This window comes from Eulemur rufifrons, chromosome 1 (genome assembly GCF_041146395.1).
Source record: "Eulemur rufifrons isolate Redbay chromosome 1, OSU_ERuf_1, whole genome shotgun sequence".
NCBI lineage: Eukaryota > Metazoa > Chordata > Mammalia > Primates > Lemuridae > Eulemur > Eulemur rufifrons.
In genome coordinates, this window is record NC_090983.1 from 27,579,635 (window position 1) to 27,594,742 (window position 15,108).

Here is a 15,108-nt window from a genome sequence, read left to right on the forward strand (position 1 = left end):
AGTACATCAATTTCTTTGTAAGTAGAAAGGAAGGAAGAGCTCTAGAGAAAAGAACAATTCCATTGCCAGGGCTCAGGGATGGGAGGCCAGCTTCACAATGACATCAAGCCCAAAGATGTCATCCCCAGCATCTCTGCAGAAGGGAGTCTGAGAGAACGTAGGGGAGGGAGCACCTGCAGAGCTTTATCCTCCCTGGGGTGCACAGCACAGACACAGACAACCAGACTGAACCACTCCATGGACTAGGATGTCATAGCTGTGGGCTCAGAATTCATGTAGCCCAAAGATCCACTTTACAGATGGGAAGGCAACATGTGTCGTGGCCTTCCCAAGGTCACGCAGTGAGAGGCAGAACCCAATCTTGAACCCTGTTCTCCCAAGCTCTGAGAAAAGTGCTCTTCCGCCTCTTTAGCATGTCCAAGTTCAAGGGGAGAGGAACACGGGGGATTTCAAAACCCTGGGAAGCTTTCTTTGAACTCCCACAGGCATTAAAAATAGTTGGCTGGGAATAGAAATAGGAATGCTCGAGGAGAGGTGAGATGATGGGGCGAGAGGAGGGAAAAGGTGAAGACAGAAGGCAAATCCGGAGAGGCCGCCTGCCACCCACTCTGGAGTCGAGGCCCCACCAGGGCAGCGATCGTGAGGCTTGGCAGTGCCAAGGCGCAGCCGGCGGGCGCAGGGAACGGCTGTGCTTCAATTCCCAGCGGAGGCAGTCAAGGGCTTCAGGATGAGATTTATTAGTGGGGCTGCGCTCCAAACCACGGCAGCCTGGCCCTGCAGACGGTTCTGAGAAGCCTGGGGGCTGTGGCGGCTGCAGCCTGCACCCTACAGACAAAAAAAATGCACCGTTTCCAGAGGAGGTTGTTTGAGTCTCAGCGTAGAGGAGGGTCCCTGCCTGACCACAGCTGCCCAGACTGCTGGTTTGATGAGGGGTTTGCTGAGAGGCCTGGAGCCGAGCACCCCAGAATCCTCACACCTCCAATGCCCAGCCTTGGGCCTTACCTCTCCAGCGGTGGAGGGCTTCCTGCGGGGCCCGGGCGGCCCTCAGGCCAGGGTTTGCACGCTTGTGGGCTCTGCGCAGGCTGGGCTGGGTCCTCTGCCGAGGGGGACCCTGCTACACTGGTGCCACTGGGCAGGAGAAGGGATACTGTGGCCAGGTGGGATAGATTTTCTTAGTGAAAGGGCCTCTTTTTCTTATGGCACTTGTAAACCTGCGGGGACTGGAACGGTGCTCCTGTACACACACACACACACACACACACACACACACACGTCCTGCGGGGGTTTCTGGCAGGGAAGGGAAAGGAAACAGGTGTCATTCTCTGGATAAGCTACAGAAACAATTTGGCTCATGGTTCCCTTGGAGGTCTCTCGCTGGGCTCTCCAGAGAGAACATGGAAGGCATGTCCTTCTGCCAGGAGCCGCCTCTCAGGGTCACCAAGAAAACTCAGGAAGGAGGAGGACCAGCCTTGGGGGATGGAGTGGGCAGTGGGCGAGGGACGCTCAGGAATTCCGAGAGGTAGGAGTTCAGGGGTGAGCCCTGCCTGTCCTTAGCCTTGCCTGGTCATTAGGCTTCTGGGACCTGTCCCTTTAGGTTGCTGCGGATGGGCAGTAAAGTTGCTGTTCGGCCCTTGTGTGGATGGCAAGGCAGCTGTGAGCACCCACAACAGGTGGCATTTGCTGTTCTGACCATCCCCCCGCCCCCACCCCACTCCCCACCGCACACCCTATGCCTTGGGGGGGAATGTTTTTCTCAAGAGTTTTGTTTAGCTCAGCCTGGGATTAGAGCCTGAGGCCTGTGAGAACTGGAATAGAGTCATCTTTCAACTTCTTCGGAACCCCCCCCACACCCGTCACCACCACCAACGCTGCAGGGGCAAAGGCGGCCTCAGCGTCCAGATGGGTCCTGTTTCCTTCAACCGTGGTCCTGTTCCAACTTCATTTCACTGGCCTGCCTGCCTCCCCTGAGGATCGTGTAAACATTTCCAGAAGGAGGGAGATAAGAGAAAAGAAAGAAAGATCTTATGTAAACACTAGCTGGCTAGGCACCAGGAGATATTATTAGTTTATTAGGGCTTTAAAAATACTCCAAAGCTCTACTAAAGGAAAGGAGAAATTTGCTTTCATTTGAACCTCTGTTATTGTTGCTAGAGTCAGCAATACGAGGGGACCGGGCATCTCAGGGGACACATGATATCATAAAGATCGCAGGAGGCGCAAAGAGGGAAGTTGCAGAGATCTGACTGTGGTGACCCCACTGGCCAGAGAGGAACGGGTGGTGGTGGGGCTGCCCTCTCTGTGAATTAAGAAGAGCTGAAGAACGGTACAGATTGGAGAGACCCCTCACTGTGGCCCTAAGGCGTGGTGTGACCTGGCTCTTCCCCCTCCCAGCCTGCTCTCACACTTCTCCCTCGTGGATCACACTCTCCTTGCACTGCCTGTGTTCCTAGGGATGTATCAAACTCTTTCCCACAGCAGGATATGTTGTTCCTTCAATTTGGAAACTTTTTCCTGGGCATTTTGCTTAGCTCACTCTTCTTTGTCCTTTCAGGTTTTAGCTTAAATGTCACCTTCTCAGAGAGGCCTTCCCTTACCCCTCCATTTAGAGGGAGTGACTTCAGTCCTTCTTTCTTAGCGCTACCTGCTCAGTGCTGTCACTGCGCTTGCCATGACCCGTCCTTATTTTATGTGCTTGGCTATTTGCTTTCTGTTCCCCTCCCTGAGCGTAAGTGCCCCAGAGCTTACAAAATCAGGAAGGAAGTGTTCAAAAATACTTCTTGAATACATGATTGAGCCAGATTTCCCTTTTGGGGTGAATGGAGCTTCAGAATGGGGGTGCATTTGGCTCTGGTTCACAGCTCCCGTGGGGAGGGCTTCATAATGAAGCTCCTCCCTCCTCCTTGCCCGGGAACATGCTGCTCTACCTAGGAGTGTACTCGGCCTCCTTTACCTTTCATTGGCCAGAGTCTGCTTTGTTTCAAACCCAATAACCAATGGTTGAGAAGATCCTTAATCATTTTGTGAGGCCAGGATACTTTGCATTTCCCCCAGACCCATGGTTCTTAAACTTGAAGGCACATCAGAATTCCGTGGTGGGCTTGCTGAAACTGATCCCTGAGCCCCACCTGCAGAGTTTCTGATTCAGCAGATCTGGGATGGAACCCAAGAATATGTATCTCTGACAAGTTCCCAGATGATGCTAATGCTGCTGGTCCACCCTGTCATAGATGCTGGAATCACCAGAGACATTGACAATCAAGTGAGCAGAAAGGAAGTAGCAAAGATCGAAAATTGCAGGGCCTGGCGATGCCCAGTGAAGAAGAGTGTTTGTAGGGATCCCAGCCTCTGACGTCTACCAGGCAAGACTTTGAGTCAAAGTAGCTCACCTGGTCAGATGGCCTATCACCCATCCCCATGTCTTCATAAAAGCCAACCAATCAATCAATCTACTAACTCCGACGTTAAGAAACATTATCCCAAGAAAATGACCTACCATCTACGTTTACCCAGGATTGTTACGGACTGAATGTTTGTGTCCTCCCAAAATTCATACATTAAAGCTTTTAACCTCCATGATGATGGTATTAAGAGGTGGGGCCTTTGGGAAGTAATTAAATTTAGATTAGGTCAGGAGAGTAGGACCCTCATGATAGGATTCCTGTCCTTATTAGAGGAGGAACACAGAGCCATCTCTCTCCCTCCATGGGAAGGGGAGGTGAATACACAGAGAGAAGGCAGCTACCTGCAAGCTAGGGAGAGAGCCCTCACCAGACATCGAATCTGTTGGTGCCTTGAACTTGGACTTCCCAGCCTGCAGAACTGTGAAAAATAAATGTCTGTTGTTGAAGCCACTCAGTCTTTCATATTCTGTTATAGCAGCCCAAGCTAAGACAAAGGTTCCCTAGAACATAGAACTGTCAGTGCTAAAAACCAGGGAAGTCTCAAGCAAAGTGGGACAATTTGGTCACCCTCATCCCAAGTCTCTCTGTCTCCAATAAAAACAATGCAGAAAAAACATCTCTGGTATAATGTTTATTTAAATAGTAATCTTAAAAAGGCTTTATACAAATCATATAAACACAGTTTGACGTTGTTTATTTTTTACATTAAAGAATCACAGTAAAAGCTCTCAAGTTCCCGTGATCTGGCTCAGCCAGCAAATGGTCGAATACCTTTAACTGCAAACCCTGGAAAAGTTAACCTTCTGTGTGACAGTTTAACTTTTTCCCTTGTTTTCTTGTCATTCATGCTCATTCCTTGGACCCTCATCCCTGTCAACTCCCCAGCCCCACCAAAGAGAGACAGCAACCCTGTGGCCCTGTTGACACCTAGTCCAGGAGAGCGTGGAGGTAACGTGTCATTCAGTACAAGGCAAAAAGGAGATCAATACTGGGAGTTGGGTTTCCCAATGGGAACGACTCAAGGAGATTGGTCAGCTAGCCTACCTACAGACACAGGTAACAAATGCACCAAGCTGTCCCCTGGCCAAGTTACAATCAGGCCCAGCTGTCTTTCTTTCTGTCTTACAGTGGACCAGCCTCCAGCCTTGGTGAGGTATCTACATGTAGCCCTGGGTACCCTGCTGCTTTCTGTTCAGCATCCATGGCCCATTCAGGGCCTCCAATCAGTCAATGGCGAATATGGATGCAGGACTTTCAGAGGAATGCAGGTTGAGTTGTACACAACTTAGAGGTGAACTGCAGGCCTGAGGCAGGGCTGGATTTTGGGGAATTATAAATGGCCCACTGGGCATGAGAGGGCCAGGACCCCTGGTGTAGACTTTCAAACTTCTCTTCTTTTGCAGGCTACTTCTGGAAATCCCTAAGACTTACCAGCGTTCTGAACACTGAGCTGCATGGGAGGGCGAAGAAGGTGGGCTAATTAAAAACTTGCTTCTGCTGCATTCCCAGCTCAGGGGTTCCTAAAGCTAAGCCCTTGGGTGTGACAGCTTTACTTTTCACCTCTAACTACCACTGTGCCAACGAGTGCTGAGATCAGCAGTGACACTCAGGCCCTAGGTCAAAGTCACAACACCACCACTGGATCCCACGTGACCATTCACATACACAGTAGATACAGAGAACTCAAAGGCCCGCGAAGACACACACACGTGAATAAATAGCTGTGGGTTGAACTCTCCCTCTCTGCACACAAAACACTGTGACATTACCATTTGAACTAGCATTTTCATAAGTTAACATTTAAAGGAACCAGCCAGTCCCATTCACCCTTCCCCTTTCACCTGGGTATGAGACAAATGAAATTGTAGGTGACCATAGCAGCAAAAATGGTCTGAAAGTTTACCATTGATATGCAACAGGCTGGGCATACTGGTTGCGTTTCAAACGTATTCCCAGCACACAGGCAATACTTAGGCGTTAATACGTAATCAAGATTTGGATCTCGATGCGGACAATCTTATCCTTCACACGGTTTCATTCTATTCCTGATGCCTCCTTTTCTAGAGTAGCTGAGCGTCATCTAGGGCCATGACTACCCCTTGGCAACAGGGCTCATTCCATTGGTAGGATCAGTGGTGAGCTGGGGGAGCTGGGGATGGAGCCACCGGGGTTAGGGAAGGAGGAATGCCTTAACTTGTAAGATACTCACTGATTTCTACACAGAGGGAAAATACATTTTTCTTCATTTTTTCAAGGCACTTAATAAAAACACATAAACTGGTGTGTGTATGCGCGCACGTGCATGCATATGAATGAAAACCTAAGTCTCTCCAGGTTTGAAGCAGTGTGGTTAGCATCTTGGTCCACAGTACTTGCAGACTCCTGGTTAGAATCAGTTCTTGCATATCCTAGCTCTGCGTCTCCTGGAAGGCTGATGCAGTGGCTATAACCCAAAGGAGAGATCGGTGTTTATGAGCCTATCAGAGAGACTAACTCATCAAAGTCCCCGCCTACACTGCTCAGCCTTTGCCATCACGTGATCACAGAGGCTGGGCTTCTCTCTCTCTCTCCATGGTTCTCCTTCTCGTCCAGTGGTCACTAGTTATCACATCTTGCCCACGGAGAAAACATCCCAAGAGCCGGCATTTTCCCCAGCCCGCCTCTGAGAATATCGAACAGTGCTGTTTCCTGGGGCTCAGAGACTGCAAAGTGTGTGTGTGTGTGTGTGTGTGTGTGCGTGTTTGTGTGTGCGCACGCACGTGCACGCATTTGTGTATATGTGTATGTTTTAGAACAACAAGGAGGAGGGAAAAGAAAAGGCAAAACCACCACCGGAGGCCCCACAAGGGAACCTCACCGCCACAAGCTCTGGGTCTGAATTTACAGAATGGCTCCCGTTCACTCACAAAGCACTTGAAGGCTCATCCGCTTCTAACGTGGAGGTGCTTCTGTGGATCTTGATGTGTGAAGGTTCCTTTCTGGTTTAACTCGCATACAAGAAACAGCTGTTCATGCTGACCCTAAAATGGCAATATTCCCCTGGATAAAAAAAGTTAAAGGCAACAACATCCTACTTAAATGCTAGGACTGGAAACGGCAGCTTGTAGGGTTGGCTGGCAGAACCTACACCACAGCACATCCCTTAAGTCATCAGACAATCAGAGGACGGGATAAGCTGGACGGCGTTTTTGCTTTTGAGTTTTATTTTTAAGATGGAAAGGCTGAAAAGACGCTTTGCTTTTCAAGTGTTGATTGGAAAGAGAAAGCGGAGAATAATGATCACTGCTCCGCTTCTGTACTGAAAAAGTCATTCTCCTCTTCTGCCTCTTTGAGTTGCTCACAGACCAAAGAAATAAAATATAATAATAATAATAATAACAAACTCACAAACAAAATAGAACTGTGACCCCAAAGAGATGAGCTCCTGTCTTTTTCCCAGCAGAGAGCACAGCCCTGTTCCTGCAATGACTCAGCCACCGCGGTCCTGGGTGGGTGATCACCCCCTTCGTGGCTGCCTCTCCCTCCCTCCCTCGACTTGCCTGTCTGTCCTGTCCATACCTTCCGTATTCTGGATCGGTTTGATCAAGATTATGGCATTCAGTTTCCAAAGGAAAAAAAATGTAATCTTCACCAGCCGCTCTTGCTGGAATGAAACGTCAGCTGTGATTCAGGCGCAATCCGTCATGCCTCGGAGCAGCACTTCTGGTGGTTCATCTTGACCTTGTGCTTGAGGCCATCGTAGAGCTCAAAGTTGTAGTTCTCCAGCGTAGTGCAGCTGCGGGAGCTCAGGCCCGAGTAAGAGCAGGTGCAGTAGAGCAGGAGCCCCGCACAGGTGGCCCCAAGGAGGACGCCCAGGGAGCTCATGGCGATGATGGTGATGAGGATGGGGTCCAGTGTGTAGAGCCAGCTCTTTTCTTTGTCGGCCGAGGGGGCACCAGACCCTGAGGCTGGGGAAGAAGAATTGCTCCAATCCACCTCGTACTCATCTGTGATATACAAAACACACGAGAGATTGCAGGCACCCTGCTACATCAGGGTGAAATAACTGCGCACCGCCCCCCCCCCCAGCCCAGGGGCCCCTCAGAGCACAGCAGTAAACAGCAGGAACTCCGGAACTACACGGCTTGGGTTCAAAGCTCAGTCCTACCATGTCCTAACTGTGTAAGTTTGGGCAAGTGTTTTAACCCCTCTCTGCCTCAATTCTCTCAGTTGTAAAATGGGGATATTAATAAAATCCACCTCACCTGGGTTGTTAGGAGGATTAAATGAACTGACACTTGTGAAGTGCTTGGTGTCTGGCGCACAGTGAGTGCTATCGAAACATTTGATACTTAAATTGTATCAGGCAAGCGCAGATGACAACAGAGCCTTTGGGGTGTCTCTGGAGCCCCTGGGATGGCCTTGGTTCCAGGCAGCCTCCTCGTCCCTCACTCCCAACTGCCTCAAGTCAATCCAAGGACAGGTGGGGACTATTTTCAATTGACGAGTTTCCCAGCTTGGCACTCCCGGCCATAGAAGTAGCAGATTTTTTTCCAGCCGCCACACCTCCCTTGGCGTGCGTTGTGCCTCATTGCTGTGGGTTGACTTGTGTGTCCCCACCCCTAAAATTCATGTTGCAGGCCTGACCCTCAGTTCCTCAGAATGTGGCCTTATTTGGAGACAGGGTCTTTCCAGAGGCAGTCAAGTTAAAATGAGGTCATTAGGGTGGGCTCTTGTCCAATGTGAGTGGTGCCCTTATAGAAAGGGGAAATTTAGACACAGACACGCAGTGGGGACACCATGTGAACATGACAGTGGCCTAGAACACTTTCCTCATGGCCCTCAGGAGGAACCAACACTGTCCACACCTTGATCTTGGATTTCTAGCCCCAGAGCTGGAAGAAAACACATTTCTGTTGCTTAAGTCACACAGTGTGTGGCACTCAGTTGTGGCAGCCCTGGCAGGACTCATCTACGTGCGTTTCCATAGTGTGGCCAAGGCCTGACCACATCTAGCGCTCATTTTTCAGCGTCTCCTACTAATCCCATGAAGAAGGCAGGATGATAATATATATTTTTTAACAGGTGAGGATACTGAGGTTGGAAGAAGTGAGGCGACTATGTAACGCAGTCCGGGTCATGGAGTTGGCAAGCGGTTAAGCTAGGAACAGAAATCAGGCTTTCTGCTTCTACAGCCCTTGCTCTTTCCCCTCCATCATCACCGCTTCTGCGGCTGGATCTGCCGCAGCCTCTCCGTGGAGGTCAGGCGTGCGCGTTTGCCCATAAAAGGAGCGCTGGACGGGGCTTTTCGGGCAGAGTCTGCCGTCAGTTAACAAGGTGCTGTTGGGTTAGTCACTCCGGTTTCTATAACTACACACGAAGTTTTGGATTAAGGTCAGGTTGAAAGCAGCTGCTGTATAAACAGCTCTTCTTAAAGGCATCAATCTTGGTCTAAAATTGTTCTCTGAGTGGAATCTTGCTGTTGAGTCTCTTGGAGATCAACGCTGGCACTCAGAGAAGCCCTGGGAGACCTGCGCTGTTCTGCGTCAAGGGAAGCAGTGACAGCTGCGTGTTTGCCTCGCAGGCCTCTCGTCAGGACTCTCGCTTTGGCTTCTCCAAGTGTGTGTATTTGAAGTGGAAAAACAGCACTTGAAATAAATATGAAAATATGAGATGGGCATGGTGAAAAGTCTTGCATGTACCCTAACCTGGAGTCTTGGATGGTAGGTGAGAGGTTTGCCCCAAGCCAGGGAACCAGAAACCGCAGCAGGCCCATCAGAATATTCACATTTATGCTCATCCCCTCAGGCCATTTTGGGGAAAAGTCAAAGTGTTCGAGCAGTGACACGTAGAGAGGAGCCAGCCTTTCACTCCTAAAGGGTTTATCCAGATTTGAAGCCCATCCATGCAAGGAGGTGCCTGAAAGAGGGGACCTGTTTCAGATTAGGCAGAGGGAACTCAATAAACTTTCTATGCCTCTAAACTTGACCTTGACAGAGCAGTGATGGTTTCTTCATTCTCTGGATCTTTCATATATTGTTAACTGACAGTTCTAAATTTTGGTCCTCCAATACCCTGGGCATTATTTTTGTTGACCGCTTTATAACCTAACTTAAATTTCATTATTACGTGCTAAATCATAGCAATACTCACCATCAATTTCATCTTCATAGCTCTCTCTTCCATGTGTTTCTGGGATGTCCACTACAATAAAAAGGAAAACAAACCAACTTATGACAAGTTCTATCACCATGGCTAAAAGACAGAGATGCAACCTTTCTGAGAAAGACTCCTCATTCTGGCGGGCAGCTAGATCATCCACTTCTAGATCATTCAGTATGTATATTGCTGGATCATTTCTGCTTCAGATGACCTGTCTTTTCTTCCAACAACAACCAGAAAAACAGAAATAATGAGAAAGGCTGGGTCTTCAGTGCCACGTAAACCCTTCACTTGTGTCTTTTTTGATGACTGTCCTTCATTACCAGGATAGGTGTGAGTTTTATCTAGGGCACCTTTAACAGCATCTCATGCCCAACACCAGTCGCCGTTACTGGGACGTCCATTCCGTGCAGCACACAGTTGTGCACACGTCTAAGTGGACACAAAGTACCAGAATCTTTCTCCTCTGGATTTCAAATAAACGTATGGTAATTTAAGGAAGTCCTGTTTCATCATTATGTGTTTTAATGCAAGAGCAGAACTGGAAAGAATCTCATTATGCCAGCCCACCTTCACATATCTGTGCCAATATCTCTCCTCTTTCCTCCCTGGTCTGTTTTTCCTATTGGCTTTCTTCACGGTTCAGAACAGATTGAACATGGGCATCCCTTCTGACTAGTCGGGCTTGAATACAGCTAAGTTAATTTACTTTGAATTTTCTCCTGTCTTACCACCATCTCTGTTTTTATTTTTTATGATAGTTTTTTGGGGGTAAGACAGGTCTCTCTATTCACTATGCTGTCCAACTTACAGAAATCAGAGCCCATGAAAATGACCTATCTAAAATGGTAAAGCATTAGAAGAGAGAACCAACTATGTGGCAAAGAGCAGGGTCTTATTTCTTCCCATCTCACAAGCTAATTACGTCTTTCTGGGTTGTCAGCTCAAGACAGCCCCAGCGAATGTGGGTGGCCCTTTCAGACTTATGTTCAACCCAAAGTCCAATGAACAATTTTGGGGTCAGCACTATAAATTGATATCCAAAAATCAAGGCTTACAAGAAAATAAAAATCCTCAACAGCTAAAGTATCAGACAAAAGGGAAAAAAAAAAAAAAAAAAAGAACTTAAGACCAACCCAAGTGCCTCTCTCTCATCAGCACTGCATCTCAGGGAAGATCTACTTGACCATGATCTGAACTGAGGATTGATCCATCACTGTCACACTTGAAATTCAGTCTTTTCCTGAAGGCCATGGTTTTAATCATGTTAGAAGTCCTCCTCACTTCTGGCCGAAGTACTACAGCACATTCTCATCCCCTCCGTTGCTAGTAAGGGATGCACAAAACAACTTGCCAAGACCCGACTTGAAAGAATCGATGCCATGTGGCACCAATGCTTTACAAATCCAGCCCATTCCTGGCACGTTTGTAGCACAGCAACTGGCACCTGCAGGCCACGCCAGCTTCCCCACCTCAGTGCCCACCCCTGCATTATTCTCCACACCTACAAAGCAGGCTATTCCCTTGGAATGAAGCTGTGAACGAGAATCAACGAGAGGCAGGTGGTGGTTGTCATACAGATCAAATTGAGCTTGTGAAAGTCAACGCAGAGTTTTTTTTAACTTTATGGGGGAAAAAAAAAGAACATGGAAGAAAACTGTCACATTTCTAACAATGGATCGTTTTGATGGGATGTTCCTATGTCTTAACAGCTTCATGGATAAAAACGCAGAACACTGGACGAGAATACGTAAATCGGCCTAGGATGAGAGCTGTGGGGCTCCTGCCAGTGACCTTGGGGCCGAATTCTGTGCTTGCTTTTAGGGATCTGGTCTCTGCCAAGGAAGTGATGAATTCTCGGAGGCTAGAATGCCTTCTTGCTCCATCTCACACCCTCGGGGAAGAAGTCTTAGGATACCATAGATCATGGGCTGGATAGGGGTGGATGTGGCACCCCTTGATCTTGAGAAAAAAGGGGAAAAGGACGGTAATGACTGGGAGAGCATTTTATCCCAGGAGATCACAGCCTCTCCTCTCTGGAGGCAGAGAACTGGATGAGATGATTTCCCAAGAATTGGTCCATTTCTACAGTCCAATGAAATCAATTGCCCAGATGCAGCTGAGATTTCTGCACCTGGAGAATCAAAGGCTACTTAAGGTGAAGAAGGACTCTTTGGCGGCTCAACTTGGCTTTGTGTATAGTCACTGCTCCCAGGAGTTTGGGTGAGTGGGAAGGGGTCGGAAAAAGGATACGTTAATCAACAATTTCAAAAGCGCATCTGTTCACCAAGCCTTAAAGAAAGAATAGCACACCGGGGAAAACACAAATAAAGGGAACATTTGTACAAAAAGCCATTTACTTTGATAGCAATTTTCTCTAGTCCCTTTGCTAATATTCTTGATATCTGTGTTTGATTAAGAGCTTTCTCTCTCAAAAGTGTCTTTGCCCTTCACAGGCCACTTTCCTTTCTGTTGGGCCCTGTGGGTAAACCTCAGCCTGTTTCCTTAGGATGCTGGTGGGAAGGACTGTGGTTCTCCCACTGGGTCCCTATAGCTCTAGCAAAAAAAAAAAAAATAAATAAATAAATAAAAGGCAAGGTGGGGCAGGGGAGTTGCCAAGAGGAAACCCGGGGGGAAAAGGCACTGGCTTCTATGGGGACAGGAGGGCAAACGATGGGCCAGGAGCTGCAGACAGAGGGTAGAGCAGCAGCCTCCTGGGAAGGGGACTGGCACGCACAGGACAGTGAACCCCACTGGGGAGGTAGGGGGTAGATAGTAGGAAATATTAATAGCAGGAGAAAGGGACCAGGAACTCAGAATTTTGTTTTTATTTTATTTTATATTTTATTTAGAGATGAGGTCTTGCTATGTTGCTGAGGCTGGCCTTAAACTCCTGGGCTTAAGAGATCCTCCTGCCTCAGTCTCCCAGGTAGCTGGGACTACAGGCATGTAATTTTTTTTTTTTTTTTTAATGAGGAAAACCTTGGAGAGGACATTCCAGGACTCCGTTTCAGTGGGCGGGTGTGTTTGTGAGTGTGAGATGGGCCAGGGAGAGTGGAATGGGCCACACCTCTAGAGGAACACAGGTCAGGAAGGGATCTTACCGCCCACATGACTTCCACCTTCGACCTTTGTGCTCCCGTGACCCTGTTTCCTTCTAGGCCCCCAAGTGGATTCTATCTCAGGCCAGTCTGACTCCAGAGCCTGAATACTGACTCCTAAACACTGTGTTAGCGCCAGAGAGGCCCCCTGAGTCCGCATTCCAGTCCTCTGGGTTGGGCAGGCTCTGTAACCACCGCATCACCACTGCCCATTCCATCAGAACAAAGCGCCGCCATACCTTGGACCCTGGTTGGCTGCACACATGCTCTCTGCCTGTTTGCTGCATCGCTGGCTCACCACTTTGGTGGGAGTTCATGGGGGCTTCTTATAAACGTGAAGATGGGGTGATCTGAAATCTGGGGCTTCATGTTTTCTATGCCACGCATTACCCAGAGAGGGAAAGGACAGCCTTCATCAACCGATTAACCAACGAAGCAACCATCACTTATGAAGAGGGTTTTCTAGGTGTCCAGGAACCATACTGAGGACTTTGGAAAATAAAGAGGTATAGGACCACCGAGGCCCCTCAGTGTGGCTGGGAAACAAAGACTCATGCCAACTTAGCACAAAGAAAGTGGGGCGCTGTGGAGCCCAGGGCAGGGACTGGGCAAACGTGGCAGTGAGGAGATGGAGACGTTGGAATCGGGGCTGCTGCAAGGTGGGGGTCGGGAGTTCTAGCTCCTTGATCTGTTTCATGGGAATTCCTTCAAACATGGCACCGGAGCCTTTTGACCCATCTGAGACTCTCCGGGTTTTGGGCTTGCATTCATTTGTATCAGACCTACCAAGGAATTTAGAGAGATTGCTTTGCTTGGCCACAAATCTCCCACCTGTATTTATCTACATGAGGGTCAGACCTCTGCCCGTCCCCCTCACCAGTTGCTGCAGACCAGCATAGTGGGAGGAAAAAGGGAACTCACAAGTGACCGGAAGGTTTATCAGAGCTCGAGCAATCAAGTGGGTGGAGTAGCTACTGCTTAAAAACAAAAACAACCCCACTCCACAGGAACGTGGTCATTTTCATATTGAGATCAGCCTCGGGCTGAAAAGTCCCCTCGCTTCCCCAGTTGTCCCTTCTCTGTCCATCATCGAGAGACAGAGTAGGCGTACGGTGACGTGTGAGTCAAGGTCTCACCCATCTCCTGCTGTCCTGATTTTTCAGAGTGACAGACCATAGTGGCTAGCTACTGAAACCACTGGACTGTTCCAGAAACTCCCTGCACCCCGGAAGGGTGGTTCTCTGGTTTCCTTGTCAGTAAGTTGTCACACTATGGCACAAGTGGTGAACAGCCATACTCAGTCACAAACTGAACCTTCTCCAGTGAAATACGTTTCTCCCTGAGGCTCTGGAACACTGCCTGGCAGTGTGAGACCACACACGCTCTTCTCGGGAAACACCCTCGTGACACTTCAACCTGCAGCAGGAAACTCCCACCGAGGCCTCAAACAAGAACCTGTCTCTCATGCTCCTCCTCCTCTCTCTCTCTCTCTCTCTCTCACACACACACACACACACACACACACTTTATCTTTCCTCTCTCCCTTATTTTCTTCCTTATTCTAAATTAAGATTCTTTGTGGGGTTGGCATTCTTTCATTAGTTTGATTTTCTGCAGTTTCTTACAGAAAATTCACAACCTTCACTTTCACCACTTCTGTGGCCTACAGCGAGTGTGCTGGCCTTGACATTACTCTGTTTACTTCATTGTAAAAGGAGCTTCACAAGATTGTCAGGAGAGTGAGGAGTCTGCCCCAAACCACTGGCTACTTTCAGATAAATGACTTAAGACAGTCCACCCCTGGGACACTTGTACGCAGATCATTTCGGGACCCTGGCACGCACTGGCTTCTTTGAAGAGTCCCTTCCATGCCAACTCTGAGCAGTGGAGTAAGAGGCCTGGTTGAAGCTGATGACAGGTTTGCCATCCAGAATGTGTAGCGGAGACATTCCAAGACCCAGGGCGTCACTCTGCACTGCAGGAAAGCAGTACGGGCCACGGAGGGGCACCCGGAGGGGAGCCGGGTGCCCACTTCCCTCTGGCTCTGCCCAGGTGTGAGAGCCTCGACCAGTCATTGACCTCCCTGAGTCTCAGTTTGCTCCTCTGTAGAGTAACCACTGATGTTCCCTTGCTCTAGAATTCCATCGTCTTTACGGGAAGAAAATGAGAAAAGTCTGAGGACCTTTCTGATGAGGGCTCTCTGAAGAGGGTTGATGGCTGAGATTGACAAGGCAACTTCTAAACAAAAGAGCTCCCTTGCCCCACATTGCACACTGCCCCACTGTTCACCCCAGTCTGTCCTGGCCTGCCAGTGGCCAATCCCTGAAGTCAGTTGTTGTGAGGTGTGCACGGAAAGAGAGGACCAGGAAAGGGACAAGTGAAGGGAAGCCACGAGGTTCCATGATTTCGATACTTGCCCGTTTGGCTTAGGACTCAGTCCTACTAATTGGCAATCGAGGAACTGA

At 48.9% G+C, this 15,108-nt stretch overlaps 1 protein-coding gene across 3 annotated transcripts in view; it reads right to left on the minus strand.

The window, feature by feature from the left end:
* Positions 1-4,026: 4,026 nt before the first annotated feature.
* Positions 4,027-15,108, minus strand: part of NRP2 (neuropilin 2) — a 115,845-nt gene continuing 104,763 nt past the window's right edge. For 2 of the 3 annotated variants that reach the window (XM_069483616.1, XM_069483716.1), the window contains exons 16-17: positions 9,534-9,584; positions 4,027-7,387 (exon numbers count right to left, since the gene is read on the minus strand). In XM_069483616.1, the coding sequence (XP_069339717.1) occupies positions 7,083-7,387; positions 9,534-9,584 (356 nt within the window). In that variant the 3' untranslated portion in view covers positions 4,027-7,082. The remainder of the gene's footprint in view (positions 7,388-9,533; positions 9,585-15,108) is intronic. The other variant, XM_069483811.1, reaches the window with a different exon arrangement.